Here is a 16,286-nt window from a genome sequence, read left to right as displayed (position 1 = left end):
GACACAGGCAACAGAGCAGGCACAATGTCGGCACTAGTACAGTGTATATACACCTTTCGCAGCAATGCAGGCTGCTATTTTCCCATGGAGACCATCGTAGAGATGCTGGATGTAGTCCTGTGGAACGGCTTGCCATGCCATTTCCACCTGGCGCCTCAGTTGGACCAGCGTTCGTGCTGGACGTGCAGGCCGCGTGAGACGACGCTTCATCCAGTCCCAAACATGCTCAATCGGGGACAGATCCGGAGATCTTGCTGGCCAGGGTAGTTGACTTACACCTTCTAGAGCACGTTGGGTGGCACGGGATACATGCATTGTCGTGCATTGTCCTGTTGGAACAGCAAGTTCCCTTGCCGGTCTAGGAATGGTAGAACTATGGGTTCGATGACGGTTTGGATGTACCGTGCACTATTCAGTGTCCCCTCGACGATCACCAGAGGTGTACGGCCAGTGTAGGAGATCGCTCCCCACACCATGATGCCGGGTGTTGGCCCTGTGTGCCTCGGTCGTATGCAGTCCTGATTGTGGCGCTCACCTGCACGGCGCCAAACACGCATACGACCATCATTGGCACCAAGGCAGAAGCGACTCTCATCGCTAAAGACGACACGTCTCCATTCGTCCCTCCATTCATGCCTGTCGCGACACCACTGGAGGCGGGCTGCACGATGTTGGGGCGTGAGCGGAAGATGGCCTAACGGTGTGCGGGACCGTAGCCCAGCTTCATGGAGACGGTTGCGAATGGTCCTCGCCGATACCCCAGGAGCAACAGTGCCCCTAATTTGCTGGGAAGTGGCGGTGCGGTCCCCTATGGCACTGCGTAGGATCCTACGGTCTTGGCGTGCATCCGTGCGTCGCTGCGGTCCGGTCCCAGGTCGACGGGCACGTGCACCTTCCGCCGACCACTGGCGACAACATCGTTGTACTGTGGAGACCTCACGCCCCACGTGTTGAGCAATTCGGCGGTACGTCCACCCGGCCTCCCGCATGCCCACTATACGCCCTCGCTCAAAATCCGTCAACTGCACATACGGTTCACGTCCACGCTATCGCGGCATGCTACCAGTGTTAAAGACTGCGATGGAGCTCCGTATGCCACGGCAAACTGGCTGACACTGACGGCGGCGGTGCACAAATGCTGCGCAGCTAGCGCCATTCGACGGCCAACAACGCGGTTCCTGGTGTGTCCGCTGTGCCGTGCGTGTGATCATTGCTTCTACAGCCCTCTCGCAGTGTCCGGAGCAAGTATGGTGGGTCTGACACACCGGTGTCAATGTGTTCTTTTTTCCATTTCCAGGAGTGTAAAAAGTTTCAATTCATCACAGCCAGGCTACGGCCAAAAAACTAACACTGGGCTAAGTTCCCAAGACGTGCAGTCAAAAGGATCGTTCATTGTGACCCAACGAATTTCTTCGATGAGATTTCAATGAAGGTTACGAATCGGTTGGTTCCTAGTAACTATCTGCCACATTTATCTGCTAAGTCATACATCTGGGAAACTAGTGTGTTCTGGCGGGAACCTCGACAGCAGTGGTGGAGAGAAAACCAGGAATTTCCTGGTAATGGAGTGTCTCGATATTGGTACACTAACAAGGTATCATTCTGTTCACCTTTATGAGTTTGTGTTCGTTCTTGAGAGAGCTACTGATTTATACCTGCACAGACCAGTGATGACAGACATGGAACATAGGTGGCACCTCTTTGTGAAACTTAGTAAATATCTCATTATATGTTAGCAGCACAACTGATATGAAAATTAAATCGTCAATTATTACCATAAAAAATCAGAACTGTTCTTAATTGGGAGGCTACATTCAGCAGCACAGTGCTTTGTTAAGCAATGGTCCATTGTAGATTATATTTTCTTGCCTTCAAGTTGCAAGTTGCAAGCCGAAGAGGCCTACATATTAAAACATAATCTGAATGTCAGTAAAACTTAATACACATATAAAGAAGTTTTAGAAGTGAACATCTCACTGAGAGCCAAAAGTATCCTAGGACCGTACTGTGATGGAATCACGTACCGAAATTGTCATTTCCGTCGAATGTGTCCATCACTATTATATAATACTAACATTCTTCAAACGGCAATTTGCTGAAGGATTCGTAGCTTAAGGGGAAAGCGAAAATGCAGGACGAAAGTAAAGAAGAAGGCAATGAAAACTGCAGAAAGTACACTTGATACATTCGACACGTTGCGCAAGATGTTACTGCAGGACAAACCATGAAAAAATAGAGTATTAGACGAGAAAGTACGTATTAGATGTGGTAAAACAGGATACTGCGATTAATAATTTATTTAAGGGTTAACAGATTTTTTCGGCATATACAGCGTCACTGAAAAATATTTAACAGTTTGATTGAGAGAATCATGTCAACGAAACATGCACGAAAGAGACAAAGTTAAAAATGTTTTGATGATAGCAAGGAAGAGCGTAAATACAAAGAGGTGAAGAGATTGTCTTTGGAACGAAGGGACCTAGTGGCTTACCAAACTGAAACGTATCCGAAAGTTGCACCGACCATTCCAAGTCCAAACATAATGTAGATATCTTTGAGTGGAGGTTTCCATTAGGATCATGTCAGATTCCACAGACCTAAGAAACTTTGTAGATTAAGTGTTAGTCTTAACGAGCTCCATGTAAAGAAGTACTGTCTGTAGGCTCCTAGCAACCCTGCGGAGTCTATGAAGTGCAAAGCAGAGAATTCATGCTGTCCTCTTAGTTAATAGGGTATCGGATTTAATGGTAACTCAGTTTCTTCAGTTGCTGACATTAAGTTGTTGGGTTTGACTATTAGGAGATCAATTTTCAATTTCTTAATACGAAATATTACAATGATGGTCTCTTTAAATATTATTGAGATACTCTGTCAGAACATAGCTCTGACATTTCTCCGCACCGCCATAATAGACGTACCATTTCTAGATTTCTGGCATAACGTGATTTGATATGTGAATTCATATTATACACGAAACAACTATGATTTGACTTGTATAAATTTATGCTTGCTAGGAAGACAATCATTTCTGCAAATTAATTTAAAAGTTAGACTTCAGGTTGGTTCATGCATGTTCTAGGCCCCGAGTAAAAGCTGCGAAGAAATACAAAAGAAACGTTTGATACAGTTACTCAAGAATTATCTAAAATGAAACTAATTTAACAAAGCGTACTTGAGAAATGTAACTGGAACCCTCTAGTGCAGTAAGAGGTGAATTATTTAAGCTGTTTATGTGGAATATTACTAAGCCCAATATATACTCGGTTATTATGGTTTCGTCCAGATGGAGAGCGAGTTCTCACTATGTCAAGTACTAGTTGACGTTGAAGTGTTAGTCGTCGAGTCTTGAGTAGCAATTGCGTTTCATGACACTGCACTGTAATTGCATCTGTGGTGGCATAGCAATTCTCCAAAAACAGATCCAATTGCCTGTAACCCTTTGAGAGCTTGGCTCGTAATTTCTGGTGCAGGACTCCACAAAAAAGATTGCGATTATTCTTGTAATGTGGCCTCTTCGCAGAGGCAGCAGCCAAAAGGTCAATTTCTGCGAATCTACTCGTCTAGATGAATTCATTTCATGTTCAGAGTGGGCTTACTTGCGTACAAGTACTCAAAGGGAGCATTGCTGGAAACTCATGTTTTTTTCGGATTTCTCGAAAATGAATTGAGAGATATTCTATGTTCCCTGTGGTCTAGAAATCGAATCGCAATAAGATACAACCCGTGTATTGCGAAGCTACCGAATATCTGGAACTCTAGTCCACTCATTTGGTTTCTAGTCAACTGCGAAACTGAAAATGGAAGGGTTAACCTAAATAACTACTGTATTTAACTGTTTACATTGAATAAATAAATGTGAAATAAATATCATAATTTTATAATCACTGCCCATTGTATTTACTTTCAGGAAGCTATGAATGATACGTGCATCAAAATAACCAAAATACTCTTTAGTGTTAACTGTAAAAATTTATATTCCACTTAGAATTTACATTCTAAAAAGTTTACTCTTCACTGTGGTACATACTTACATTTGATAGCCTACTTTCTTTTGGGAATAATTTTAGTACTTTCTATTAATCCTGCTAAGAAACGTAATTCAAATTTTTAGTTGCGTCTAGATATAGAATAGTCATGATGGGAAACATCTGCACACATCATACATGGAACCAGAAATTTACTTTTATCTCGCGAGGTGTGGACGCCACTGTTAGCTTCTTGTTGTGACTTCATTACAACACTGTCTCGTGCAAACGCTCAGATTCTTCTTAATACGCGATTAAATCTTTAAGATGACACTGTGTTTCTTGAATTTTTGTGACTTTATGATGAAACATCTTCAAATTTTGCTACAAAATATGGAACATACCTAACAGCGTTTGGTGAACTGAAATTCTCTCATAGTGTTTTCACATCGAGATATTAAAGAAGTATAAAGAATCACTTACGCAATATGTGTAACTCTAAAAAGAAACTAAACTCGGTCCACATGAATACTGTAATGTGAATTTTGGATAGACCAGACCCCTGACGTTGATCACAAGCATACAGTGTGGTATTTAGAACCACCGCGAATCGGGAGTGGCCACCAGGCCTCTGCAGCCGACTGGTATTAGTTTCTGACCCTACGGGCAACTAGATATTAAATCCGGTAGTATAACACTCATAATTCGTGTCATTTGTTCTATATTAAATTATCATCGTCTTGACGGGAGTAAGAAAAGGCAAAGCCAAGTGGGTGGGTTGGCGTTCCAGATCTTCGGTAATTTCCTGTTACACTGCTTTCATACGACTGCGATTCAGTTTCACGGACTAAGTTCGACGTCCGTGACGAATGCGGCGGTTGAAAAGACTCGTCGAGATCAAGTTCACTTATTGGGTGAAATTATCAGAAAAAGCGAACGTTGACGAGTGAATGGATAGTACTTCCTGTGTATTTTCTTCTGAGTGAAAATAAATTTCGTTTACAGCTTAGGAACCCGTCGATGTCTAGGCCACTGCAGGGGAAACAGAACTCAGTCGGCCAAGACCTAGTTGAAAAAACCATTGTAGGGTCTGTTTGAAATTGTTTAGGCTAACTACCTTTTTCTCGAATGGCACCCAGGTGTACGACAGCAAACCACTGTTGTTATTGACTGCTGATATTTCGAAACAATCAGTTAAAAACTATCAGCAAAATATTAAGATCTCAACCTCAATTATTCAGTCTTGTCATATGCTGCGAAAGGGAAAATGGTGTTCTGTTTTCTCTAGTGGAATAAAACTTCCTCAGTCTAGTCAGAAACTGGTTCTTTCAGCTGCATTACTTATTCAGCTTCCTCAGGCCTTATCGAGCGAGGTGGCGCATTGATTGGCACAGTGGACTCGCATTTGGGACGAGAACGGTTCAAATGCGCGTCGTACAATCCAGATTTAGGTTTTCCGTGATTGCCCTAAGTCGCCCCAGGGAAATTCCGGGGTGATTCCTGTGAAAAACCGGCAGATTATCTTCCCCATCCTTCAAACTAGCCGAGATTGTGCTCCGACTCTAATGACACCGACGTCGAAGGGACGTTAAACCCTAAACTTCCTTCTTCCTCAGGTTCAAAAATGGATCAAATGGCTTTGAGCACTATGGGACTTAACATCTGAGGTCATCAGCCCCGGCACAGATGGGCAAGAAATCATGCAGAATGAACGCCTCAGAATTGACGTCTAGTGTACTTTACTGATGAAAATCGGGTCTGTTTGTTCAAAATGGTTCAAATTGCTGGAGGCACTGCAGGACTTAACATCAATGTCATCAGTCCCCTAGAACTTAGAACTACTTAAACCTAACCAACCTAAGGTCATCGCACACATCCATGCCCTAGGCAGGATTCGAACCTGCGACCCTAGCAGTCGCGCGGTTACAGACTGAAGCACCTAGAACCGCTCGGCCACATCGGCCGGTCTTCCTCAGGTCTTCACGCCCTTTAACAGCACCCGGTCTGAGAAATGTATGTTCGTGGTCCAGCTCACTGTCGTAGAAAAGTGTTGTTTAAAGACTATAAGATAATTTTAACACAGCGTTATCTCTATTGAAAAGCTACATTTTGACTTCTGAACACAAAATGTATTCTGATTTTGTCAAACCACTTCAGTACGATCGCAAAATACTTTCCCTAATAAAGACACCTATTTATACGGCATAGTCCCCCTGAGTTGCTGAGTATTTGCCATCTCTGACTGTCCCTGCATGAACCAATAATTGGGAAAAACAAGTATTTCTTTCATAGGGCACGTTACGGCGAAATTATGTCGCATTACTTATTAATCATTCCTCAGATCTCGGTTGTTACAAAAATACGTACACCATTCGTGCTGAGAAGAAGGGACACCAGATATTCGGTCAGAACGCTATCGCTGTGCGCGACACATGCCTCGAACTACATTTATAAATCAGTGTGTCACGTCTGCTTTCGCTTGCGCCCTATATTAGGGCAAATGTAAAACAGGAGCCGCTTTACGGAAGCTGTGCAGCGTGGACGTGTATGAATGGCGGCTGGGCTCGGCGCATTGCATAAGCGTCTGGCCCAAACCCGCGGCTGGTCTCCGCTCATGGCCGCACCGTAGCCGCCTGCGCCGGCTTTCGCCATTGCGCAACGCCTCGCCCACCCGATGGCTGACCCTGTAGCACGATTCTCTGTTCCCCGCCCGTTTTCCGCATCGATCTCATTTTGTTAGCTCAGCGTTACGTGCTCCGTCTTCACGCTTTTGACTGGAACTGATCACATTAGACCTATTGTGACCGGCTGTCATACCACCTGAAACAGTGGATTCTTTCAAAGCTGAACAACTACAGCTATACAAACCGAAAAGTGATTAATGTGGAAACGTACAGAAATCAGTTATTTCTAGAATGGGTTTTCACACTGTAGCAGAGGGACTGCCGATTTGAAACTTCCTGGTAGGTTAAAACTATGCACTGGTGGGTACTCCAACTCAGATCCTTTGTCTTTCACGAGCAAATACTCTACTGTGTGAGCTATTCAAGTACGACTCCCAATCCGCCCTCACAGAGTATTTCCGCCTGTAGAGAGGAAAAAACAAATCTGTGACCACGCTGCTTTTGTTTTCATAGCCTCTATGTCTCTTCCTAGTTTAATAATAGATGGATTCCACAAAATTGAGCATTATTCCAATATTTCCCCTTAAATACTTTGCAAGAAATCTGTTTCGTAGATACGCTTGAATTATACCCGTGTTCCATCATATACCGGTATCGGTTTTAACTGGTCTGTTATTCCTATCCCACCATAGTAAACAGTAGATACACGGTAAAGACTAACTTTCAAGGCTATGTCATCGGACATCAGTTGCCTGCTTTGTAAGAAATCTGTTTTGTAGATAAGCTCGAAATATACCCGTGTTGGCCGGCCAGTGTGGCCGTGCGGTTCTAGGCGCTTCAGTCTGGAATCGCGTGACCGCTACGGTCGCAGGTTCGAATCCTGTCTCGAGCATGGATGTGTGTGATGTCCTTAGGTTAGTTAGGTTTAAGTAGTTCTAAGTTCTAGGGGACTGATGACCATAGATGTTAAGTCCCATAGTGCTCAGAGCCATTTGCTCAGAGCCATTTGAGCCATTTGAACCATACCCGTGTTTCACCAGCAAACTGATGCCTCTGACTTACTTAACCTAGAACTCAGCACATGAGAGCGTTCAACTTCGTATCTCCACACACTATTACTACAGGTATTTGTATAAGTTGCCTTATTCTAATTGTGACTCGTTACTTACGTCTTCACAGCACACTACTTTTTTATGTTCCCTCAAGTGCACGGAAACTTCAGTATGAGTAGTTCCCAATTTCGTAGCGAACTGAAAATTGTCGAGATCTGATTTGATATTTACATCAGCGAAATGTTCACAACAGCAACTAACACCACTCGCTAAGTGGCTAAAGAATTATGTGACCAGCAATAGCGCTATTAATATACAGGATGAGCTAAAATTCGCGCTCTCGAACACCACAGTGCACTTCCTTGCGTGCTAACAGAACATGAACGGTACGAAATTTTGGAACAGTCATTTTTGTCTGTTCCGTTCATGTTTTTGGAAGAAAATGGCCGTCAAATGAGGGCAATTTGGTAACCCTGTAACCACACACATGACAAGAAACTTCATTCAGTACTGTGTAATTTTGTTGTGCAATTAGTGGAGTGGGTTGAATTTTGCCTTAGAATACCCGAGTTCTAAAGTTAGAGTCCAGACCTAGATGAAACTTTTTTATTTCATATTTTTAGACAGCGTGATTGTTATCTGACTTCTTAATCGTTTTACAGCAATTACAGTAGGTCTTACGGAAAATACATACAGTTATTTAACACTAACACAAAAATTACAGTATAATCGTTTTTATCATTCAGCTTTTAAAGACGTATTTTTCCTTTATACCTTCATTTTTTCTCGTCTGCACACTACGCCCCTATGTTCACTCCATGAAAAAATTATCATGTAGGTCAGATGTGGCAAGTCTCACACACTACATGTCTAAGCGTACCATCCGATATGCGACGCCACTTGGTAACAGTACATTATTGTCTTCAGCAAAGCTGTAACAGTCCTTACACCATTTCTTTGTTGCTTTTTTCTGCCGGCATTGTTATGAAAACAACGCTGATCGCATTTCCCATTTTCTGTAATAAAGCAATATTGAAATACAGAAAATTTTACCACTCCATTTACAATGGAAACTTTATGGATGAAAATTAATAGATTTTTAAACCAGAAATTTTAGCCCTTTTTCTATGGCTAACTGATATTTTGTTTTTTTGCCTGTTTATTAGTAAAAAAATAAATAACACCTATTGTAACCGAGACCAAATAAATACCGATAAATAACGGTTATTCAGAACTAAAATACCGGTATCGGTTTTAACTGGTCGGTTTTTTCCATCCCATCAGAGTAAACAGGAGTTTCGTGGTAAAGAATAACTTTCAGGGCTCTCGCATCGGACATCGGTTGCCTGCAATTTCAAATCACTACCAAATATTAACTTCTGATGAACTTTTAATGACGCTGAATCTTGATTTATAACAGACGTGCAAGAGTTCTACAGGTTGACGTCCTACATGTGCATCTACATCTGCATCTACATGACTGTTTTGTAATTCACAATCGAATTACCTTCAAGTTATTTCTCTTCCGTTGCGATCTCGAACATATGCAAAAGATCTTAGTTGCATCACACTTAATGGCCTGACAATCATGAATGGCATAGGAACTAAAATTGATGGTATCAGAGCAGATGCAGAAATGTTGAACTTCGCTTTGAAAGGTTCTTTTATGATTAAGGTCCAGAAGTATTGGCGTAGTTTAATTTCGCACCACTGCAAACCTAAGTGATATAGATATTACCCTTGTCCAGTCTGAAACGGTTCTCAGTCTCTAACGATATCGACGTCTACGAGACGATAATCCTTGGGTTCTCTCCTTCGCTGCTCCGTGAATTCCATTACAGGTACAAAGAGATTCACTCACTTAGTTCCAGCAGTTGGGTAATCCGTGCTATACTATAATTCTTTCATTGATACTACTCCTTAGCTCCAAGAGCTGTACTGTAATGTTCACACGGTTATATTAAAACAGTTTTCATCGCTGAAATGATCCTACAGATCTTTATTCTTTCAGTAACACATTTTTATTTGCGAATCACTGATGTTATATAAAAATATAACAGTTGTCCAAAATTATAGTACATCTAATGACACATTACAAGTGCTGTCTGCTGGGTGATAGCTGGAACTTTCAAGATATCAGATTTTTGTGTAAAGTACAAAATGTTGATACCCAGTGTTTCAACTTTAGCTGCGGCAAACCCCTGTGGTGGGTCTGGCCATTAGCTACTAAAAGTGCGGGGTACTAGAGAATGTTTACAACAGACTTAAAAATATTTTACCACATAGCTCCAGAAACTTCTCTGATGAACAGTATTTGACCAAGACCATGTTACAAATTAGAGTTCGCCGTAAGAACGAGAAATGACATCTATGTATCCAGTGAACGTCAGCTGTAAAAGACTACTGTATTAAGTCTGTCTGAAATGGAATTTAAGAGGTAGACAGACTGTTAATATTCGATAAGTTGGGCAGGCGTTAATAACGTGTGCATATCTTTGTTTCTGGCACGTTCATTAAAGAAAATATGCAATATAGAAATGCTCATAGAGATGTAATACTACAGTTATCCCTTCTGTATGCACTTCCACACAATTGTAATGGAGTAGCATCATTTTAAAAAAATAAACAAAGTAATTAAAAAAGTTTGTATCCGGCTGAAAAAAATTATTTTTTTCATATATCTCTCTGTTGTTTAACACGAAACATTTGCGAACATATGTTACAACTATATACCGAAACATGCCAATCGAATAGTCCAAACAATTACATAGGAAACTTTTTATACCCGTTGCGAATCAGTTGAGAAATGTCTGATGTTTCTCATACTAACGGCGTATCCGTTGTAACGAGGAGAACCAAATTTAATGCGGAAATATTACGTTGTTTTGCTACACTCGATACATCACCAAGTTGATGTTAATGTTTTCAAAACTATTTGAACGACAATAACTGGGAAGATACTATTCTTAAACTGTAAGCTGCAGTATTACTCGCGTTCCTATCTGTGAGACAAAATAGTAAGCGATAATGGTTTTTGTTAGAATAATTGCGCTTGACACTCAGTGAACTATCCATGAAGAGATATTTCGAGTCACATACTGTTCACTTTTCCGGAATTTATCATCTTTTCGTATCCACATTAACCACACGAAGTCACAAAGTATGACTTTTTCCTTAATTATGGAAACGGTTACCCGATATCACTGACAAACATTAACAAAAATTAAAATAACAAACCTTGTCGTTTTTCTGGAGAGCAAATCTTCTCTTTGCAAATATTCCTTGTAAAATAAAACCTGTCTGTAAGTTATTAGCCGATGAGTCTTACCAAACGATCCTCAGTATTTATAATTCTTCATGGTTCCAAATATTCTTTAGACCTAAAAATAATTCAGTGGAAGCATTGATAAGTATTCTGTTCTCTACAGCAATAATGGGTAAGATTCCAAAAGTCATATATGTTAAAGTTACGTGAAGTCCCTGTAATAATAATTATTGGAATGTAAAAAACTATAAAACTAGAGTTTCGTGCACATTTTGTAAAATCAGTAAGTACTTTAGTGAAAATTGGTATTCAGAATGGATTTTCTTCTTCTTCTTCTTCCAAGAAACTTCACCTAATTGCTTTCCTGCCCTCCCTGAAGATTTTCATTATCAATGACTGTATGCCATTATTTCCGCTGCAGTTCAATAAAGATACAGGTACCAGCTTTTTAAGGGCGGTTTTTGACAGTTCATAATAAGCATCAGCTATCTACAACCCTTATTCATAGGACACATACTTATGAATTGCTGAAGTAAATATAGTAGTGAGATAATCTTTTGTATTTACCATCATGACGTACAGTAGCAGTAATAATGTTCTCATGTTATTCTCTTTCGTTTCAGTGAGAAGTGGTACGCCGATGAGGGCAAGAGGTCGCGGAAATAAGCTGCTGTCAGAGCAGATGGCATGAGTGGTTATTCTGGCGTTGACACGTCAGAGTTTGTATGTTAGGTACTGTATGTGTGTGGTAAATGTTATAGGGAAAGGAATCATCACCACAGCACAACTGAAACATCCTACCAAATACTTTACATCGTTGCCAATGACTGCAAATGGAATCAAGTACAAGTGAAGCCCATATACATTTCTTCTTCTACATTACTCACGCTATTGAATATTGGCAACAGACATCACATTCTGACAATTCATTGTGCTGTCATTGTTCTGGAGCAGTGAATCATGCTGCCGTTCCTGTAACCGACAAAATAATTTTGAAAAGCACAACAATTTACTAAGCCTGCGTTTGTTGTTGTTAAGTTCACTGAAAGTGAAAATATTTTAAAAAATTAATTATTCACGGGGATCCATCGCGTCGATATTCTGCCATTGTACATGTAATCTGAATCCAGAACATTCCCTTTACCCTTAACATCTCATTTTTGTCACCGTAAAGTCATGTTGGATTCCATTATGTTTTTCAGTGTATTGTAAAACATAAATAAATCGTTAATACATAAAATTACCAGCTTTTCATTCCTTTTACATATCCCTTTCATTTACCTGATGCTATTTCTAAGTAAAGATAAAGTTATAGGTTATTGTTATGATGAAACGAATAACTATAGCTATGTGTCTATTTGTAGTTTTTGATGACATGCGAAAGAAATAAAGAACAAATTTAAAATAGACAGAAATTTTCCACTGAAAGTGATACTTGAAATGAAAGCTTTCATCGTTTGGACACCTAGCTAGTGAATGGTTTTTTGTACACTAACGGTGTCACTAGCACTATTGGACCATTGTAATCTGCATATTGTGTTTACATTATCTATTTTGATAATAAAAATAAGTGAAGTGTGATTCATCACTATAAATACCTGTCATGTCATTGTTTGACGAACGCACTGCAGAGTCTTATGTGAAAGAACAATAACCAGTCTGATTGTACAGTTGCTTTATATTTTCGATACAACTGAATAACATTCAAATATAATTTTTTACAAGACACACAGAACCTACCATCAACAAGACTCGTAATTTTAAAATAATAGATAACAGAGAGCTGATTTCTTTCTGTATTGGTTTTTACATTACATGTGACAGGGATATATGGTATCCGACAATGCAGTCTGAAAGCTTGACATACTACCAGGTGGAGATAGTCTACGCCTACTCAATTATTACAATGTCTCTCAAACTGCGACTGATATGAAGATGTTCTGTAAAGAACGAAGCCGATAATCATTGTTAAAATAAGTGCAATAATTAATAAACGACATCATAAGAATGTATTCTCCCGAAGGAAAAAATTTACCTAGAAATGTCAAGTAAGACACAACTTTTAGCTTTCCTAAAGCATTTACTTTACTAATAATGTTAGATTTATGCACTTAGAAATGTACAAGATTTGCCACTAGATGAACTCAAAAATTCTTGTCACAATAAAGGGAAAATTTATTGTTACTTTTACTGCAGGAGTAAGCAAGCAGGTGATAATATTAGCCACCCCTTAATAGAGCACAATGATCGTTTTGTAGCGCTCCATACGGTATAGAAATGGTAGCAGGGGACCGTCCACCGCTGAAGTAAGGCATGGCGGTGAAGTGACGTGTACGTGGCAGTCTGTTGTAGTGAATAGACGGGTACTATAGGTCGACGCAGAGATTTGACAGAATATTTGAAAGAAACTGTGGTGTACCTCGTCAGTGAAGTTGCCCGATCTTTTGGTGTATCAATGCAGATTGTCCCCATGTTTACGAGGAATAGAATACCACTAGTTACCATGTAACATGGTGCAAAACAGTGCTCTTAAGAGATCCGGAGACGAGTGTCACTTTCTATCAATGAAAATCCATTCGGGCAACAGTGAAAATGAATGAGGACGCTTATTTCAACGTTCTCGGTGAGTAAAAGTTGCCATTTCTTCCACATTTTCATGATGAGTATGATGCGGACACCTTCATCGTCGAAGATGACAAAACACCCGTTCCAAGGTCTGCACACAAACGGTTTTGGTTTGTTGGACACCCATGCACCACGTTACACCACGAATGGTCCGTTAAATTACCCGAAATTAATTCCAAAGAGGGTGAAATGTAGTAGTCGATAACCTCGTTATTTGGTAGCTCTGCAGGATCTATTCATAAATGAATGGCCTCAGCTCAATGTGGCATTGGTAGAGTTGTGAAACTACCATAAGCTACCACAGTCTACCATAAGTAAGCGCAGACTACACTAGTTTTCCTAGCAGCTTTGGTGTCGCTAAGGTCGTACCTGTGTTATCTGGATGTCAGGTGTGTTGCATATCTACTGGGCGTCACCTCCAACTGTCGCTTTCTTTACGTATACGACGATCGGTGTCGTCCCCTAAAAACCGAGCGCGGTGAACCATTTAGAAACTGAGTGAGAATATATAAGAGACCGCGAAACCTACGGAACATTTTTGTTTTACAAAGTTATCCTCCTGTCTGTTAATCAAAAACTAATAGTATTTATAGCAAAACCGAACTTGTCGATGTTTAATTTCGGTTTTGTTCAAAAATTGTTGTTTTGTAATGTGAAATAGAGGAATTCTGCAGTAAAAATAATGATAACATTACAGATTTTTCATATAGCACAAGAAAACGCAACTTCCTCAACAAAAAGGTAAAATAAAAAACCCGCAAAACAGAATTACATCAAACATCGCTTCAATACTTCGTCGAAATTATATAAAACATGTTTCTACTTTTCATAAACAATTTCCACGTCCGTCAGTAATAAAAGCAAAGTCTTGCCAATGATCATGATGAAGAACGTTGTATTGAGAAAAAAAACTACAATAATTATATATTGTTTGTGCATGCAAACAGTAGTTGGCTCAAAAGTAATCGTTTTGGTTACATAAAGGAGCAGAACTTACGCAATCACCTACGTTTTATCACATATAAAATTTAATTCACATTCTATAAGTATGTAAGATACACAACGGACTAACACTGAATGATGTGCGGTTCTAATTATGTGCAAAATAAACAACCAAATGAACAAAAAATAACAAAGAGAAATCGACTGCTCCCAGTTTCTCTCTTAGAAATTCATTTATGTTTCTTTCCCTACTAATTATACTAATAATATCGGTAATCCTGCCATTTACTGCGTCATTTATATTAGGAACCAAAACTGCCGAACATAATTTTTGGTAGAGCGCAACTCTAGACATACGCAAATAAACTTATGGACTCTTTTCCTCGTCTAATAGACGCCATTTTATGGCTAGGTGAGGTGGGTTATACTGTATCAGTGTGGATTCTCCTGGGAGTGACCAGCTTTCGGCCAGTGCTCATTTTTACTTCAACATTTACTTCTCAAACATGCAGAAAAAATATAATAAATACTGAAGAAAGACACAATGTCCAAATCTTCTACTTGTCAATCGTTACTTATATGAGAGCCACTGCAACTACTTCCACACAATGCAGCTATAGGCCGAATCGCAGCACTGATCCCTGCTGGCACTGGAAGTTACGGGAATTTAAAAATCTCCGTGTATTTCAGGTTACTTTAATTCACATATAATACCATATATATCTACACATCTGCGTTGACTGTTTTGAATTTTGACATCATATTCACATCATTGTTCATTCTCATCCATAAAAAGTTCGTTTAATTCACTCTACCAAGTACAATGTGATGGAATTATAACACAGCGCTAAAAGCCCTTATTTCAGGTGTGTTCTTAAAACTTATTCGTTATCAGTAACACATTTTTCCATTCTTACTTCTGTACAGGTGATTGTTTAATAATTATGATACACTGTGGAATCACATGCATAGTTACATGTTATTTTCTTGGTGTGGAGGGACAAAATTGAGAGAATATTGTAATATAGGATTGATGGGGACCCTTATGATAAAACTGTTATGTTTTTTTCCACAAAATTTACACTTTTATCGGCTAGGCATTTTGATGTAAGAGGAGACATGTATTCTAGTTCTGAGTGCTGTCGTGCCTTTTCCATACGATTTGCTACCTGCCACTCAGGTATGCAATGATCCGTGCTTGGGAAGGAAATTAGAAACTCTGTTCCTACTACTTCAGTTCTTTGGATTCTTTTGTTTGATAATCACATGGTAGAATCGTGGTTCTTTACGAAAAAGATATCGTTGACGGTCTTCTATTGCATTTTGCAAGTATAAAACGATGTCATTTTACTATGAACATCGTCGATGCTACTGTGGAGAACATGAACCTTTTTAAGCGAAGTTAAATTTAGCTACATTGTTTTGACAAAGCGATGATTTACACAGTGCAAAAACTATTGAACAACCATGGATGGACACAAGCTGTTTTAATCGATTTACCTCACAACCAGTTTCAGCCGTAAACAGACCATATGGGTACTGTCAAGTGCTTTCACTCAGATTTACTGTATGCTATGTGTGCTACTGATTTATAGCTGAATGAAGGTGTTTGTTTCTGACATGTTGTTAGATAGTGATTCTAGGTTGCCACACATATCAGAAAAGAGTCTGTTTATGACTGAAACTGGTTGTGCAATAAACTGAGTAATGCAGCTTTGTGCAACCATGATTTTTCAACAATTTTCATCAAATATAGCTCTTGACCGTGTTCTTTTTACTTTGGTGATATTATTTAACGACTGTCCTAAGCACG

At 39.8% G+C, this 16,286-nt stretch overlaps 1 protein-coding gene across 1 annotated transcript in view; it reads left to right on the top strand.

The window, feature by feature from the left end:
• LOC126297477 (protein obstructor-E-like) overlaps positions 1-12,146 on the top strand; it is a 48,128-nt gene extending 35,982 nt beyond the window's left edge. The window contains exon 5 of the mRNA XM_049988351.1: positions 11,530-12,146. Coding sequence (XP_049844308.1) covers positions 11,530-11,572 — 43 coding nt within the window. The 3' untranslated portion in view covers positions 11,573-12,146. The remainder of the gene's footprint in view (positions 1-11,529) is intronic.
• The last annotated feature ends 4,140 nt before the right edge of the window (positions 12,147-16,286 follow it).

This window comes from Schistocerca gregaria, chromosome X (assembly GCF_023897955.1).
Source record: "Schistocerca gregaria isolate iqSchGreg1 chromosome X, iqSchGreg1.2, whole genome shotgun sequence".
NCBI classification, from domain to species: Eukaryota; Metazoa; Arthropoda; class Insecta; order Orthoptera; family Acrididae; genus Schistocerca; species Schistocerca gregaria.
The sequence above is the reverse complement of the archived record's forward strand: the minus strand, read 5'-3'. Positions and strand labels throughout refer to the sequence as shown.